At 46.9% G+C, this 16,572-nt stretch overlaps 1 protein-coding gene and 1 long non-coding RNA gene across 3 annotated transcripts; both read right to left on the reverse strand.

Moving 5' to 3' along the window:
* Positions 1 to 1,128: 1,128 nt before the first annotated feature.
* Positions 1,129 to 8,871, reverse strand: LOC134169065 (protocadherin beta-15-like). Of its 2 annotated transcripts, none has more exons than XM_062629307.1 (2): positions 2,672 to 5,593; positions 1,129 to 1,373 (listed from the first exon to the last, which is right to left on the reverse strand). In XM_062629307.1, the coding sequence occupies exons 1-2, from the start codon at positions 5,102 to 5,104 to the stop codon at positions 1,254 to 1,256; spliced, it is 2,553 nt and encodes an 850-aa protein (XP_062485291.1). In that variant the 5' UTR covers positions 5,105 to 5,593; the 3' UTR covers positions 1,129 to 1,253. The 2 variants fall into 2 exon arrangements, 1 of the variants encoding a protein (XP_062485291.1); XR_009966743.1 differs by lacking the exon at positions 2,672 to 5,593 and adding an exon at positions 8,490 to 8,871 and having other exon boundaries at positions 1,236 to 1,373.
* A 5,563-nt stretch (positions 8,872 to 14,434) lies between these two features.
* LOC134169084 (uncharacterized) lies at positions 14,435 to 15,418 on the reverse strand. Its single transcript, XR_009966758.1, has 3 exons — positions 15,337 to 15,418; positions 15,073 to 15,200; positions 14,435 to 14,477 (listed from the first exon to the last, which is right to left on the reverse strand). It is a non-coding gene; the product is annotated as an uncharacterized LOC134169084 (long non-coding RNA).
* Positions 15,419 to 16,572: the final 1,154 nt, after the last annotated feature.

Below are 16,572 nucleotides of genomic sequence, written 5' to 3' on the forward strand. Positions count from 1 at the left end.
CATCGCCCACAGCCACCTTGTTAGGCGTGCACTTCCTCTTAGTCCAGCGGACGCCTGCACGTTTCCCCTCTCTCCAATACAGAAATGCCGCTTCAAGGGCTCCCCGCGGCGCCGGCTCCAGCGCGTAACTCATACGGGCATTGTTTCTCGCCTCGGCGTCCGTGGCGGTCAGGCGGCCCAGGGTAGTCCCCGCACGCTCGTTTTTGCTCAGTGCTGGTCCCGTCCCGCACACTGACGAAGGCCACGGTGTTCGGTGAGACGGCTTTTTCCCGTTCGTTCCTGTGTCTAGATCGTTAGCAGGCACCGCCATCACTAAGGTATCCTGGGACCTATTTAATACCGAGATTTTACACAGCTTCTTGGAACCTTGCTCCAGCTTCTGAGAACGGCCTGCTGATTTCCCCTTCACAATGTCCACGAATTTATTCCCGAAATCCTGCTCTTTGGGGCAGCTGTTTTCTTGGTGATGATTGTGACAAATTCTCTTCGAGAAAGCACACTCATCTGGGGGAGGTCCGAGTAGGTTTTGTTTTCTGTCATCAGGCATTTGACTTTTAAAAATGTGTGTTACAGGAGATATCACATTACCTTATAGATCAATACCGATTAATGAAAACAGAAAGCTTCTTGACGCCCTATATTCTACTGCGGCTTAATCGTAGACTACTGTAAACCCACAAATGTTCTCTACTACTTAATGAAATGTTTTGAACCTTACTTTATGGAAAATAAAACTGAATACATTGCTTAAATCCCACTCTTTACAATACGGAGAACCTGTAAACATCTGATCACATATGCAAAGTATGCCAGTATCAGCTGTTTCTAATGTAACTGTCTTCGGCTTGCTACTAAGGAATTTCTTTGCAAGCACTTCATTTTGCTTAGTATCTACTTGGCCTGATATTGAACAGGCTGAAGAAATTTCAGACATGGCTAAAGAGTTCTCTCTATAAGAAAACAAGAAAATGTGGAAAAGTTATCTCAAAGACCTGCCTCCAGTGTTATTTCCCTTACCATTTAGAAGCAGTAGCTCATACATCATCTCGGTGTAAGTATACGTTACAGTTCTCCTCCTGCATCCATATAATTACAAAATACCTACATTAATAAAGAACACTCAAGAGTGGTTTTGCTCACACAGGGAAGCTTTCCACCTCCCTGGTACTTTTTGGTGGATGTTTGGTCTCTGTTCCCTTTTCCCTCTGAGGACGTTCATCAGCAAGGACAGGCGTGCTTGTCTTTCTCTTCACTTATTCCTGGGTGAGCCAAGGGTTTTGATCAGAACTGACATTTAGTTCCATACCCCTGTTCGCAGTGTAGGCTGCTTCTGCGGGGCTGGGACCCACACCTTCGGGGAGGGGAGCTCTGCCCTGCGGAGAACAGAGTGGAAGTTATCATTTGGGCTTCGAAAGTAAGCAGACAGCAGCGAGAAACAAGGGCATGTCTTACACCACTGCATGTGTGACCTGAGCCAAAGAGTGGTGGTGGACTTGGTGGTGGGTGTCTGACCAGAACAGGGAAAATCTAACGCAAGAAACCATCCTCCACTGTGGATATGACAAAGGCAAACCTTTATGAGTCTGAGGAAGTAATTTAAGAGCCCGAAATAAAAACATTTTCTAACAGCAAATGTGGTTTAATGTTGCTGTATTAAGGTGGGTCCTGGTCTCCCCTGAGGCTACTGCAACAGGTTCCTAGAACCTGCAGTAAGTCATCTGTGGTTATATGAAAATATGACTGTAAACAATTACGGGTTTGTGGATCTTTAAACATATATGAAGTCCTCAGCCTCATATATGTTCATTCTCCGGACCATTGTGAAGTGCTAGATGGATCCCCAGAAAATAGTAATCCCATATTTAGAGAGGACTTGAGCTTCATGGGAGAGTGAGAAGGAACTGCTTTAATGATCACCTCATCTCCCCTATGGTCTTTGAACAGCCGAAGGTTAATGGATGCCTCAGGTATGACTTGCTCTGAGTTCACAGAAACGATAGCTGGTAATGTCTGACAGCACCCGCAAGGTCAGGAAAAGGCTGTGAGGTTGCTTTGTAAAGTCAAGATAACCATATTTTTCTGGACAATAATATTGGTGCAAGCCATAAAAAATGTAAGAACTCAATGGCAGAGGTCCCCACCTCCGTGGCCTCCAGCAGTTTATCAGACAGCCCAAGCTCGGTATTGCCACCACCCTGGTGAACAGCACTTGGCAACGCCGAGCACCAGCTCCTAACAGCAGTACAGGGGACATAATTAGCTACGTGACACCCCTTCGCACCGTTGTCCCCGCAGTCCGCTTGACTCCGCAGAGGATCACTGCATTCCCGGTGCTACCGGACGTGTTCCTAGGGGGTGTGTCCTTCCTGCTCTGGGTCCGTATTGGCTCTACACAGTGCGTGGACAAGACCCACTGCATGGGTCACAATTCTATACATATTCTCTTGGCCCAGCTGCTCCCTCCCTCTGTGAGCCCACAGATCAAGCCCACCAGACTTAAGACGATCTAAGTGATGCTCAGAGCACAGACCTAGGGGCGGAGAGGCGTGGTTATTCAACACGGGGAGCATCAGCTAGTCAACATCGACAGTCCTTACTGCCAGTCACACCCTGCCGCCGCGCTGCTTCCCCCCCGCTCCCCCCATCGCCTCGGCGTCGCCAGGTCCCTCACCTGTGCAGACCGGTCGCCTTCCTCTCCGGGGATAGCCGCGTCTTGCGAGCACACCGAGCTCCGCTGCTCGCCCTGGCCGGCGGGCAGCCCGGCGGGGAAGCAGGGTAAGAGGGGCCTTAGGAACCGAAACTCGCTGTTGACGGTCCCGGTGGCGAAGCAGACGTCGTACAGGTAGCTGCGGGGCAGGGATCCCGCGTTCTCTGTGGCAGCCTTCGGAAACGTGGGCAGGAACTCCGCCTCACTCTGCCTGGCCCGCCGCACCTTCACTGCCACGGCGGCCACCGCGGTGGCCAGGAACAGCGCCGACACACAGGCCAGGGAGGCAATAAGGTACAGAGTCAGCGGCTCGTCTGGCTCAGACGCTGGTACCTCCTCGCTCACTCGCAGGTGGGTGTCGGAGAAGCCGTCCACGAGGGTGATGCCGAGGGTGGCGGTGGCGGAGCGCGGCGGCTTTCCCTGGTCCCGCACCAGGACAACCAGCCTCTGCCGGGACGCGTCCCTCTCAGACACGGCCCGCACCGTGCGCACCTCGCCGCTGTGCAGCCCAACGCGGAACAGCTCCGGCTCCGTCGCCTTGGCCAGCTCGTACGACAGCCACGCGTTCTGCCCCGCGTCCGCGTCCACAGCCACCACCTTGGCCACCAGGTAGCCCGCCCGAGCCCAGCGCGGCACCAGCTCACCCGTCGCTGCACTGCTCTCGGGAGGTGGGTGCAGCACGACGGGTGCGTTGTCATTCTCATCCCGCACTACTACGCGCAGCACCGTCTGGGCGCTGAGCGGCGGCGAGCCGCCGTCGGTAGCTCGTACCGCCACCTCGAAGGCGCGCACCTCCTCGTAGTCCATCGGGCGGAGGATATAAATATCCCCATTTTCTGAGTTGACCGACACGACGGGCTTCTCGTCTTCCCGCTGCACAAGCGCGTAGTTTATGCGGGCGTTGCTTCCCGCGTCGGCGTCCGTGGCGTTCACGCTGCCTATCCGGAGCATGGGGCTGTTGTTCTCAGTGACCGACATGGTGTAAACCTCCTGGGTGAACTCCGGGGAATTGTCGTTCACGTCCGATATCTGCACAAAGAGGTTTTTCCGGGAGCTGAGCCGCGTCGTGCCCCAGTCCGTGGCAGTGATGGTGATGTTGTATTCTGCTGTCCCTTCCCTGTCCAGGGCCGCGTTTGTTCTCAGTTCGTAGTAATTATCAAAAGTCGGGGTGAGACTGAAGGGCAACTCCCCATCGATCGAGCACTCTGTTCTGCCGTTGTCCCCAGAGTCCCGGTCCCGCACACTGAATAGGGCCACCACGGTGCGGGGCAGAGCGGCCTCAGGGATGGAGGCTGTGAGGGAGGTGAGCGCAATCTCCGGAGCGTTGTCATTCATGTCCAGGATCTCCACCTGCACTTTGCAATGCGCCGACAGCCCTCCGCCATCAGTGGCTTTCACCACCATCTTGTGGGTTTTCGCTTCCTCGAAATCCAGGTTGCCCGCCACCCGTATCTCCCCTGTGGCGGGGTTCAGCTCAAAGAGCTGCCTGGACCTCTCCGGTGTCTGGGTGAAGGCGTACCGCACTTTCCCGTAGGACCCTTCGTCGGGATCCACGGCCGTCACTTTAACCACCAGCTGCTCCGGAGGGCTGTTCTCGGCCACGCGCACCTCGTAGACCTCCCGAGCGAATACCGGGGTGTTGTCATTGGCATCCACCACCACGATCCGGACCTGGACCGTCCCCGACCTGGGTGGCGAGCCCCCGTCGGTGGCGGTGAGAAGTAAATTCAGCTCTCTTTGCTCTTCTCGGTCCAGCTGGCGCTCTAGGACGAGCTCCACGTATTTTACTCCATCTTTCCCTGTTTCGAGAGAGAGGGAGAAATGCGAATTTGATCCAAGGCTGTAGCTCTGCAAACCGTTACTGCCCACATCCTGGTCCTGAGCGCTTTCCAGGGGGAAACGGGACCCAGGAGATGCCGTTTCGGGAATCTCTAAAACCATCTCCTTCTCCGGGAACACGGGGGAGTTGTCGTTCACGTCACGAATCTCTACCTCCCCTCGGATCAGCTGCAGCGGATTTTCAAGGAATATCTTAAAGATCATCATGCAGGTGTCACTCTGCGGACAGATCTCCTCTCGGTCCAGCGACTCCTTTGCAGTTAGGACTCCGGTGTTTTGATTAAGGCGGAAAAGCTGCTCGTTCCCCTCGGACACAACGCGGGCGTTGCGAGCAGCGAGCTGGCTCGGAGAAACCCCCAGGTCCTTTGAAATATTGGCGACAAAGGAGTCTTTCTCCATTTCCTCCGGCAGAGAATAGCGGAGGGTTTCGGCCGCGCTCTGAGACACGCAAACGCACAGAAAAAACAAGATTACTTGCCTCTTGCTGTCTCTGTTCCGTATCCCGCACGCCATTACTCTCCAGAAAGGCCATCCACAGTCCTCCTTGATTCCCAGCATTTCTAAGCAGCGTCCGAGGCAGAGCGGTGTTTGTCAGGAATCCCGGGGTCGTGGGATTTGAAAGCTTCCGAGCACCCAAGCTCCGAGCAGCGCAGCTCTTGTCGGATAGCTCCTATGGCTTTTTTTGTCTCCCTGCGCCTGCAAACCCGGGGTGGGCAGCGGAACCTGCAGGTCCGTGGGCAACATCCCCACCCAGCGTCGTAAGGAGGAATAGTCCGTCCTCTGCCTTGCTCGGGGCAGAGCTGTTGGTTCGGAGCTGGCTGCTTGGTTCTGTAGCCTCCCTGCCAAAACGAAGCTAACGGGCGCAGTGTAAATGCTCTTCTCTCTTGGAAGCCGGCTTCCTCCCTGCATGCCCTAGGTATCTTCCCAGCTCACACCCACGAGCTCTTCATAAGCAGCTTTTGGATTGCCTGAACACTGCGAGGGATGGGGCAGCCACAGCTTCTCTGGGCAACATCCGCCAGTGTCTCACCACCTTCACAGGGAAGATTTGTTTCCTAATATCTAAATTTCCCCTCTAAAACCATTACACCTTGTCTTATCCTTACATGCCCTTATAAAAAGCTACTCTTCAGGTTTCTTGTAGGACCCTTTAGGCGCTGGAAGCTGCTCTAAGGTCTCCCCGAGGGTGACTTCTCCAGGCTGGACAACCCCAACTTTCTCCTCCTGTCTTCATATGATGGTGTACAGTCCTTTCTCCTCTACTGTTACCCCACAAGCTTAGAAATACTTTAGAGGTTCCTCTACTCAGACGTCAAACCTGAACTCCTCTCCCTGTGTAAGGATACACAGCCTACAGCTATTTAATACAAAAGGCAAGGAGACAGGAGAGCTCATAAACTCCCAGGTACCCAAAAGGTAATGAGCAGGAGCTAAAGGGGATAATAGCAACGACTCGGGATCTAATGACGCAATTAAAAGAACCATTCAGGTGTAAATCAAGAGAGGCTCAACCAGAAACCACAAGAGACGCAGCGGCGTGCCCCGGGAAAGGCCCACGCTATGTTCCGCTGGTGTTTTTTTTGTATATATGGAAAGTGTCCTGACCACCCTGTTCTTCATACCTTTAATTTCCCAGGTGTTTCCGCTTTATTTTTTGTTTGCTAAAAGGGCTGCAACTGTCCAGCAGTACTCACCAGGTGAAGTTCCAGAAATTCGCTGATGCCTTTGTTTTAAAATAAAAACTTCGTGACTGTATCAGTTGGAGAATGTAGTAGCCAAGATTTACAGAATTTTAACTACATTTTTAGCTATTAGGATTTTTCACGGGTGTAGCCATCTTTTATGATTTCTTCTTAGCCCCATTTGAATTGTAGGGGTAATGGAACTGAAAAGGTTAACTTACATCAAAGATCAGGTCAGCTATATCTTCCTTTCTTCCCTTCCAGGGACATGTCCATCTCTTGAGTGGCTATTTTCACCAGCAAAGAAGCTTGATGTAAAACCATAGGTCAAGTACAGCGGTAGATGTGTTGGAACGTGGCTTGTCTCCTCATTTGTGCCGTGCAAAAATAACAGTGATACTTGGAATCCATTTGTTTTTGCCTTTGCCAGTGCTCCTGCTCAGCTCTTGGTAACTCAAAGAGAGAGGTAGTTTTGCTTCTGCATAACCTAATATTTGGAACAGACACAAGCTGGGAAGAGCTTCCACAAACACTTCCCACCATCTCAGCAATAACCTGGCAATTGTTACCCCATTTCAGAAAGGGGATGGTGTCTTTCCACTGCAGATGTAGAAGGGTGTAAGAGGACATCAAAACATCAGAAGGTGCTGTTCTTCTACTGTCCTGGGTTCAGCAGTAGCAGTCATTTTTCTCCTTCTTAGTAGCTGGTGCAGTGCTGTGTTCTTGGCTTTCAGCCTGGGAACAGCTCTCATAACACCAATGGTTTTAGTTGTTGCTCAGTAATGTTTACTCCAACCAAAGACTTTCTCAGTTTCATGCTCTGCCGGGAGAGGGGAAGCCAGGAGGAAGCAGAGACTGGACACCTGACTCAAACTAGCCAAAGAGGTATTCCATACCACAGCATGTCATGCCCGGTATATAAACTGGGAGCAGTTACCCGGAAAGGTTAGATTGCTGCTCAGGTCGGGCTAGGAATCGGTCGGCGGGTGGTGAGTGATTGTATTCTCTTCCCTTGTTACTCCCTTTATTATTGGTGGTAGCAGTAGTGGTTTTGTGTTATATGTTAGTTACTAGACTGCTCTTATTTCAGCCCGTGGGAGTTACACTATTTCGATTCTCCTCCCCATCCCTCCGGGAGAGGGGGAGGAAGAAGACGAGGAGTCAGTGAGCGGCTGCGTGGTTCTGAGTTACCTCCTGGGCTTAAACCACGACAGACTGAAGCTCATCTTTTAGAGAAATGCCAAATAAAGAGGGTCATTTACCATGCCCCACTGGATTTTGGATGTATGCTGTTATTTTCTGTTGGGTCACAACAATAAAATGGACATGTTTAACTGGAAAAAAGTACGTATGTTGCCAGACAACAGCACATTGTGTTTTAGGGCACACTATAAGGAACTATAGCCACAATAAAATTCTGATTTGCATAAAGGTGTCAGAGAATTTACTTATCTCCTTGAGCACGTAGTACTGTTGTAGGTTTCCTCTTTTCTTGCTTTAGTGATAATATCTTTATCCTAAGAAGGTGGTTTAAAATGGTGGAAAACTGGTTCTTTTCTTTACCCTGAGATTTACATCTTAACACTAGCAAAGAGCTACTGCAACATACTCTGCTCAGTTCTTGGTATGTCTATTTCAGAGTACAGTGTTTCTAAATGAAGATTCTGCTGCACTTCTGCAGCCTGAGCAATTTCAGTTTCTTCCTGTTGGTCTTCCAGCTGGGAATTCAGATCTGCCAAGAAAAATCTCAGAGACCCCATGGCAAATTTGGTTGCGCTTCTGGGTAAAAGCTTTTTCCCCATCCCTGGAATCCGTCCACCTCCAGCACACCCTGAGGGCAGCCGGGCTTGGGAGGAATCCTTGCCTGCAGATCGAAAGCACAGATGCTTCCCCGAGTCCCTGTGTTTTCCAAGACGAGTGCAAACAGGGACCAACATTCCCATCCTCTTGTTCCCAGACAGCTCCAGGACTGGTTTCTGTTCTCTCCTCCAGCACTCGGCGCTTGAATTCCCAGCTCTCCTATGAAAATGGCTGCCCCGAGTTCTCAGCTACATGCAAACGTGAGGAAAGCCGGGAACAATAGTTCCCACCCTGCTGGCTCTCCGTTATACTGTAAATGCCGCTGGTACAGCTCCTGTTTATGGTTCATTTTCCGAGAGCTAAGCCGGCCTCCTCTCTCTGTATTTATTCCAGTTAGTGCTTTCCCCATCATTCCGTTAAATATAAACAATACTTTCTCTCGGTGTTAAGTCGGTGCTTACCAATCAACGGGCTCTGCTTGAGTCATGCCAGACCGGCGGTGAAATGCTTCCGAATTCCCCAGGACTGGACCTGGGAGACTGTCTCCCTCCTTCTCCTTCCCCCTTGTGCTCTTCATGTTTCCAGCCGGTTCTCAATGCAGCAATTCCCAGCACATCCCCTGAAAAGGCTTTGAACTAAGGCGTATTCCAGTACAGCCGGGGCATTTCGGTTGGGCTCTCAGCTGATGTCAGCCAGGCAGCATCTAGCTGGACCCTCCCTGCGTGGGAGCCCCCGCCCAGCGCTGGCCAGCAGCGGCACTTGGCGTCCAGCGCAGGAACTGCACCAGCCCCAGCACAGCGCCTCCGCTGTTAGGCTCTTGGCTGTCCCAAGGGCAAATAATGAACCACGTCCCCCACCTGAAGTCTTTGGCAAATAAACGTACGTTCTTAGTAGCTATCAAGGCATTTGGTTTGGCTCAGGTATGTAGAAGGCATCCTATACAAACCTGTCAGCAAATGTGCTTAACAAAGATGCAAGCTATGGGCAATTGTAGTGGGTACTGCTCATGTGTTGTGCCCTATACTTTCCAGATGCCAGAGACCCGATTGAGGCTTTTTCAGGCACAGGCTGCTTGCAGGAGGCTCAGAGTTTTGAATATTTTCTGTTTCACAAGGAGATCTCCAGGTGTTGTATGTCATCTCCTAAAGTAACCTGAAGTTAATGATCAATTTAGTATTAATAGTGTAAGAACATCCACTACTCCTTGGATCAGCTGCAATGGATTTTCAAAGAATATCTTAAAGAAGTGTGCAAGTATCACTCTCCAGGGCAATCCAGATGTCCTTTTCGTCCAACAGCCCCTTCATTGTCAGGACTCTGTTGTTTTGATTGAGGCAGAAATGCTGCTGCTTCTCCTTAGACAAAATGGGGCCCACGTTTCCTCCTCAGTAGTAGTACTTTTCTATTAGCATCACCTTGTAAGGTTATCCGCTCTAAAATCTCTCCTGCATATCTTCCAACTTTGACAAATAAAGGGAAATTCCCTGCTTCAGAAGTCTGAGCTTATAGACCTTCTCAGAGACATTCTGCACTCTCCAATCTCCAAAAACAATGCTGGACAGAAGAAACCAGCCAGATGTCTACCCAAACCCTTTCCATCCTACATCTTTTGAAGGCAATGAGTTCTTGCTGTCTTCTGTCTAGACATGACATTCTCAGTACTTCTTGTTTAAAATTAAATCCTCTCATCTTCAACACTTTGCTGTCAAAAATGCCTTTTGAAACCAAGTAATTATTCTCATCTTCATAAACTGTAATGGGATCTAATTTTTCCACCCTCAACCTCACTCCTAGACCAAATACGCAGCAACTTTCTGCCTAAGTCCCTAAAACTGTGTGTTTTCTTGTGTTTGTGTTCTCAAATGGCCCACAAATAAGATTTCAATTTCTAGCTCTAAGATGATGCATTTTGTGTGGGAAAATGTCATCTACTGACCTTTTTATTTTCATGTTCTTGTGTCCAATTTCTCTGAGACTCCTTTCCCAGTTCCCTGAAGTGGCTGTTTCAGTTGAGTAGGAAGAGATAGATTCCATTGGAAAGTAACACCATGAACAGTCATGCAGCACAAGGTTGTTGGGCTATTCAAGTTCACTGTGTGAATTTTGCCTTTGTGTGCTTTCCATGAAGCAGCAGAGAATAAGATGATTTTCTCAGCGATATTTGGATAGCCTTGAAAAAGAGACTTCAGGGACAGAAGTGCCACACAGGCATTTCACGCATAAGGGCAAGAAATTTTCAGCTTGTGAAGAAATGTTTCTACAAATGGCTACCTGAAGATGATTAGAAGTGATTGAAAGAAAATGGTTGATATAATAATGAAGTGAGAAACAGCCAGACTGTATACTGTTCTTAACAACATATTTGTTCAATGGACAGACCAGGAAGGAAAGGATACAGGGAGAGCTTGGCTTTAGACAGGCTAATTTTGAAAGTCTAGCTGCTCATCTGACGAGAGAAACAGGGATCAAGCTGGGAAGCAGAATTGGAAGGGAAGGAGAGAAATGGTGAGCAGAAGGAGGGATAGCAATGTTTAGGGGAGGGAAAAGTGCTATGCAAGAGGGGCCAAGAGTGAACAAGCATTCTATTTGGTTGACAAGGCTGATCAGGAAGGATAAGGACAGAAATACACATAAGATCCGTCCTCGAAGCATCTTATGATGAACTGGTTTGGTGTAGCACCTGTAAGAAAAGAATCAAAATAGGCCTTGGTAAAGGGCAAGTGGAGTCCAATCTGTCAGAGTGAAAAGGGCAGTAGATGCTGTTTGAAGTCAAAGCATGGACCAAAAGGAGCCAAAATAGACACAAGGAATAAATTAACCACAGGCAGGAGAGGAAGTAAGAGAAAGAAAGGTGGAGATACAGTTCTTCAAGCACCTGCCTGTCCCTCCCCATTCTCAGTGTCTGGCTTATGACCTACATTTCCTGTTTTCCATATTTCTCCCTCAACATGTCTCTCTTTCAACTTGAGAGTAAGAAAGTTATCAGAAGGTAGCAGTAAACCAAGAGAGAACCCTATTATCTCAGTTTAACAGGATGAAGTGACCAGAGAAAGCAACCATCAGTGCCCTACTTCCTGTTTCCTGATGTCAGGTTTGGCCTGTCTTCAAACCAAGTTTGCAATCCTGTAACCCTTGGATGGCATGAACATACTGAGAAGGTGGAAACACCTGGCTCAGTGCTACCTAAAGGGAGATCAATGGAGAATTGATTCAAGCAAGATCACTGCCTGGAAGGAAAACAGCTTCCAAACAGATTTTCACAGGAATAAAAGCAATCAAGTGTGTTGTCATGTTTACTCATATCATAGGTGACCAGAGGAATAGGTCAAGATGAGCAGATCACCACCCCCACCCCCCCCTTCATGCTTAGTGCTTCTGAAGGCACAGTGACCAGTCCAGCAGTTAACTAAGTGGACAACACTATTCATAAACCAAATGCAGCTAAATGGTAAGGACTATATAACCCCAGCATGAGAAATCTGGCCTATGCTTCAAAGAAGGTGCAAAGACATCCTGGTATGGTAGCATACTTGGAAGCAAAGGCTTTTATGCCCTGTTTAACACCCTCTGCCCTCAGCTGCAGATCCCTTTCTCTCACATTTCAGGAGTGACTTCAGACCAGGAACCCTGTGGGGTCACAGAATGACCCTTGTGTCTCTGACACAACTAAACCATTCCCAGAAATACAGGGTGACCAGTGAAATTCCTGGGAGATCTTTTACACAATGCGGTGAAGTCCCGGCTCTCTATATCCTAACATACCCTTGTATCTTGACTTTTATTTTTTTTTACCTGATTTACCTTGCCAAAGCTGAGCTGTGGAAAGGTGTCATTCCGTCAGATGATGTTTCAACAAGCTTAGTGGTGCTGACAAGAGACACGTAGATACTCTGCAAGAAAGGAAACTTAAAAGGATAGAAACCATCCCTCCTGTGGGGAGAAATCCAGAAAGGATTTAATCATTGTTTAGCCAACAGGTGCATACTGGTATCAGTATCACATTTACTAACAGAGTGGACACACTTGCAGTGAAGAACTGAACAGCAGCTCAAAGATAGATGCACACAGTTTCTAGTGAATAATTATAAATAGGTATGAAAGCAATGTATTTATTAGGTACTGCTGAAGGTGCATGACAAGGAGTTTACTTTCCAAAGAGTTTATATCTGGACAGATACAGCACACCTCTGATGCCAAGATTCTTCTACTTCTGGGCTTGCAAAGGGGGGGGGGGGGGGGGGGGAAGGAAGCAAACCAAACAGGGAAAAACTATGAAGGAAAGGGGGAAATGAAAGAAGGAGAAATGAAAAAAGGGGGAGGAAAGAAGGGGAAGGAAAGAAGGATCAGTGATGGGGAGGGCTATTAAAAAACGGCCTGCAGTCAATGAGCACTATTACATATAAAAATATTATCTGCTCAAGCCCATCCAAGAAGGTGATGAGGCTTGGGCACCACTTGGGATAACTTCAACGCAGTCGTTTTGTCCTGCAGTAAGTCAGCCCCTGCCCGGGGTGGAAGGCGGGGCAGTGGGCCCGGAACCGCTGTGGCAATCCCTACTCCGCGCCAGCGGAGGGCAGCCGCCGCCGCAGAAACAGACCAACGGCGGCTCCGCCAGCCACAGGAGGGAGCGGCAGAAACCGGCTTGAAAACAGCCAGGCAGCTCCCTCGGCTCGGCTGGGCAAGGACCAGGGACAGGCAGGTCTCTTATCTATCTATCCATCCATCTATTTACCTACCCACCCATCCATCAGTTATCTGTCTATCTATCCATCCATCTGCATCAGCATCGTGGGGAGCTGGCCCCCGTTGCGCTTCTCGGTGCACAGGGGAAAGGAGCACACACTCAGACCCAGGGAAACAAGCTCAGACCTACAGAGTTTTAAACTCAAAGCAGGCTGCTGCAGGGAAGGGGGACAAGGTCATTAGTGAGGTGGTGAGATTGCGAGGGGGAATGCAGCGCTCTGGACTGAGCTAGGTTTGAGAGGGGATATAGGTCATGGAGCGGCCATGGAGATTGGTTTATCCCTTGGGGTTCCTAGCACTGGCTTTCTATCCTTGCCCCAGATCAAAAATGAAATTGCAGTAATATTGAGCAGTACACTGGTTCCCCCCAGCACTGGGAGCACAGGGCAAGTGAGGACAGCAGCCAGCTTAAAGCCAGGGAATCAGGGATTGCTGGGAGAGACGCCAGGGCTGAAGGATTTAACTTCCCTGTCAGGCCAGTGTATCTCTAATGCAGAATATATTCATACCATTTTAAATACGCTTAAAGAACTGTATCCAGATTCATTACTACATGCTTATCTTCCATTTTAAGCTTCACAGAAGACAAAGAAAGTGGGGTACAGACTCCTATTTAGAGAGACAGTTGTCAGGAATTCATATTTATAAATATATATATGATATACCTAATCACACAGTTCAATTTGAGGCTAAATTAACAGTTTTGTCCATGACTGATGTTTTAAAATACCTTAAAGAAAATACAACTTTTAAAGTTTAAGCCAAGATTTTAAAACAAGATTAGTGATGTGGAGGTGCTTGATAAAGAAGGTCCAGCCAAAGCACAGTAAGCAAATCTGATTTTCGATAATCAAGCATGTAATGCACTGCTGTAAGCAAAAGAGGTTTTGGCTCATTTTTCTCAACATGCAAAACATTTTCTGTGCCTGTGCTTCACAGTATTTAATTTCTGCTGAAGATGAATTTATTATTTTACTTGGCCTGTACAGTTTAGTCCTCAAGTCCTCTAAGATATTTGAAATAACCGAGCCATGTATTCTGTACTGTGTTAGAGGAAAATGAATTTGTATACGTCTGATTAAGCAGGCACGTAACATTTCCACTGTTGAAAAAAAAAATTACATAATAGAAAAAAATGTGTCTTAACTTCACCAATTGTTATGTGTGTAGTTAGGACTAGTTCTGAAGGCCCAAATGATTAAAGAATACTTAACTGGAAATTAAGGACAAAGTTTTTGAAGTGTAATCCTGGAAGCCCTGCTCTGCCTCCTCAGAGACAGAGAGCTCAGATACACTGCTGAGGAACATTAGCTCTCTACCTCTAGAGTTCTGTCAGATCACAGAGTTCTGCCTCTGCATGTGCAGATATGTCCTGACATTAGCAAGCACCTTAGTTTTTCCTTTGAGTGCCCAGATGGGATTCAGAAGTTTGTGATCCCATGTCTGTCTTCCCAAAGACATCTGGTTCACTTGACATCAGTGGATAGACTTTGTGCAGAACCTATGCAAACTGTGGTGCTGCCAGGCAGAGAATAGTGCTTTCTTTTGAAACTGTAAAATGGAGAAGAAGATTATACAATCTCCTTTTTCTTTAATACCAGCTTATGGTTAAGGTTTCAGAGTTAAACTCTGCCTAAAAAGGTTCAAACTCACCTCTGGATATTGAATGACAGGAACTTTGGCATGGGACTGGAGTGATTCTTAACCTTCTGTTCAAAATATACATTATATTCATTTGCAGGCAGTAGCAAACAACTAAATCAGTATCTCTTTACTTCATTATTTTTTTCTTTCATGCATCTCATTCTGTTTCTTGATACATCAATCAGGGCAGCAAAAGAAAAAAAATGTCCAAAAATAATTTCCCCACACCTGGTACAAGGTCATGGGTGACTCTCAGAGAGATTAAGAATTAATACAGGCTGCTTGTGTGAATAAAAAGCATGTAAGTTGAGCTTTCTCTTTCCAAACTCAAGTTTAAATGTGTATCCTTTTGAACATATGGAAAACCCCACTCTGTGGCCAATACACAACTGTTACTCTGAGGGTAAAACCAGGATATTTGATACAGCAACAGGAAGATATAAATTTTCATTACATTGTTGTTCAGTAGATGGAGTATAAGTTACTTTTAGATGAAAAGCTAAACCAAGAGACTCCTGGCTATCCAGTCTTTGTTTATTAACACTTTCTAATAAATGCATGTGTCAGAAAGACATCAGATACAGTATTTGACAAACCCTTTAAGCTGAACAGAATAAACCTGTGTAATGATTCTTGCTTTGTACATAACCTTCACACATGCCTCATCAGCAAAGCAACAGAAAAATCAAGATGAATTGAACTGTTGTACTGCACGGATAATAGAGTTCCAGCATCATGAGGATGCAGCAAAAATTTTCTTCAAGGAAGCCTTGCCTAAAGATGAACTGCAGGAGAAGAATAATTAAAGAAAAGCAAATACAATAATAGCCTAATAATTCTTTCATTTACATAGCATTCAGACAAAACAATTGATATTGCCTCTGAATCTGAGATTTTTAACTTGTTTGCTTTCCTCCTTACCTCACTGGTGGCTCGAATGCTCTCCAGTTTCAGAACAGTGAGTCACAGCTGGCTGAAAATACAGCTTCCACAAGTCCCAGTGTGTTGAAAGGGAGAAAACCAGTGAGGCCTAGTACCAACAATAAAAGGTGGATTAGAGCAGCAGCTATGTGGTAAGACTGGGAAACTAATTTACTGTCTTTAAAATCAACAACGATGACAAAATAAGAAAAAAAAATAAAAGAAATTTCAGTTGAGGGGAAAAGTTACAAATTCTAAGGAACACAAAATAATCATTAAGATCTACAAATCCTGGCTGCCTCTTCTAGACAACTGCTTTACACTGTCTTTAAGAACAGATAATTATTTTAGGAAACAGATAATAGATTCTCAATCACACTACAACTGTCTGCTGTTACACAGAGGCCATCCAACTGTTGTCAAGTTTGTCAATAGTCTGAAAACTAGCTGTAATGTTACCACAACGCACATACCGCGCATAGCATGTGAGAGCAGTTAGCATAATACTGGACATAAATTTTAGAGATACATGAGCTATCACAACCCCATTACAAGGTCAATACCAGTAAGTGCAGTCTGCTCAAAGAATCCCCTGAATGGAAGATGCATCACATAATGCATCTTGCATTTGTTGTAGCAAATTTCTAGAGCTTTAAGGAGAACTCTGTACTAAGATGGTGATTAAGAGGTATAATGAAATGTTGTCCACCAAAGAGAAGACACTCATAAATGCCAGGCAGATAACAAGCAATGGGTCCTTAAGACAAATAAGAAGGAAATGTAAGAGATAGTCAGATTGTCAGGACTGTGTTATCATATAAATCAATGAAAACCCTAAAGCTTCCCCTAAGAATAAAATGCTGGAGCTGAAAATAAATGGTGAAATCAGAAAACATTTTCCTCCAAACAGCCCCAAGCAAACAAACAAACAGAAACCCCAGGCTGGTATACCTACCAATTCACTTGAATATTCAAAAAGACTTGATACGAATGGTCAAATGAATTTCTTTAAAATGCCAAAGTACTGTTCTTACAAAAGCTCTTCGTGCATCGTTTGAAGTTTCACATCAAATTGGGGTGGAAGGGAAGGAAGAGAAGACCCTTCCTTCCAGACAGACATTTGCACTTGCCTCTGAAATAAAATGTGTGAATTATACATAGTTAAGAATAAGATCAAGCTTGGAAAGTGATTCTTTTGTCACTAAGTGAAACAGTGACAGACACTGAGCACCTTTC

The sequence above is a fragment of the Pezoporus occidentalis genome, unplaced genomic scaffold (assembly GCF_034315485.1).
Source record: "Pezoporus occidentalis ecotype Australia unplaced genomic scaffold, CSIRO_AGI_Poc_V1 ctg33, whole genome shotgun sequence".
In the NCBI taxonomy this organism is placed as follows: Eukaryota; Metazoa; Chordata; class Aves; order Psittaciformes; family Psittacidae; genus Pezoporus; species Pezoporus occidentalis.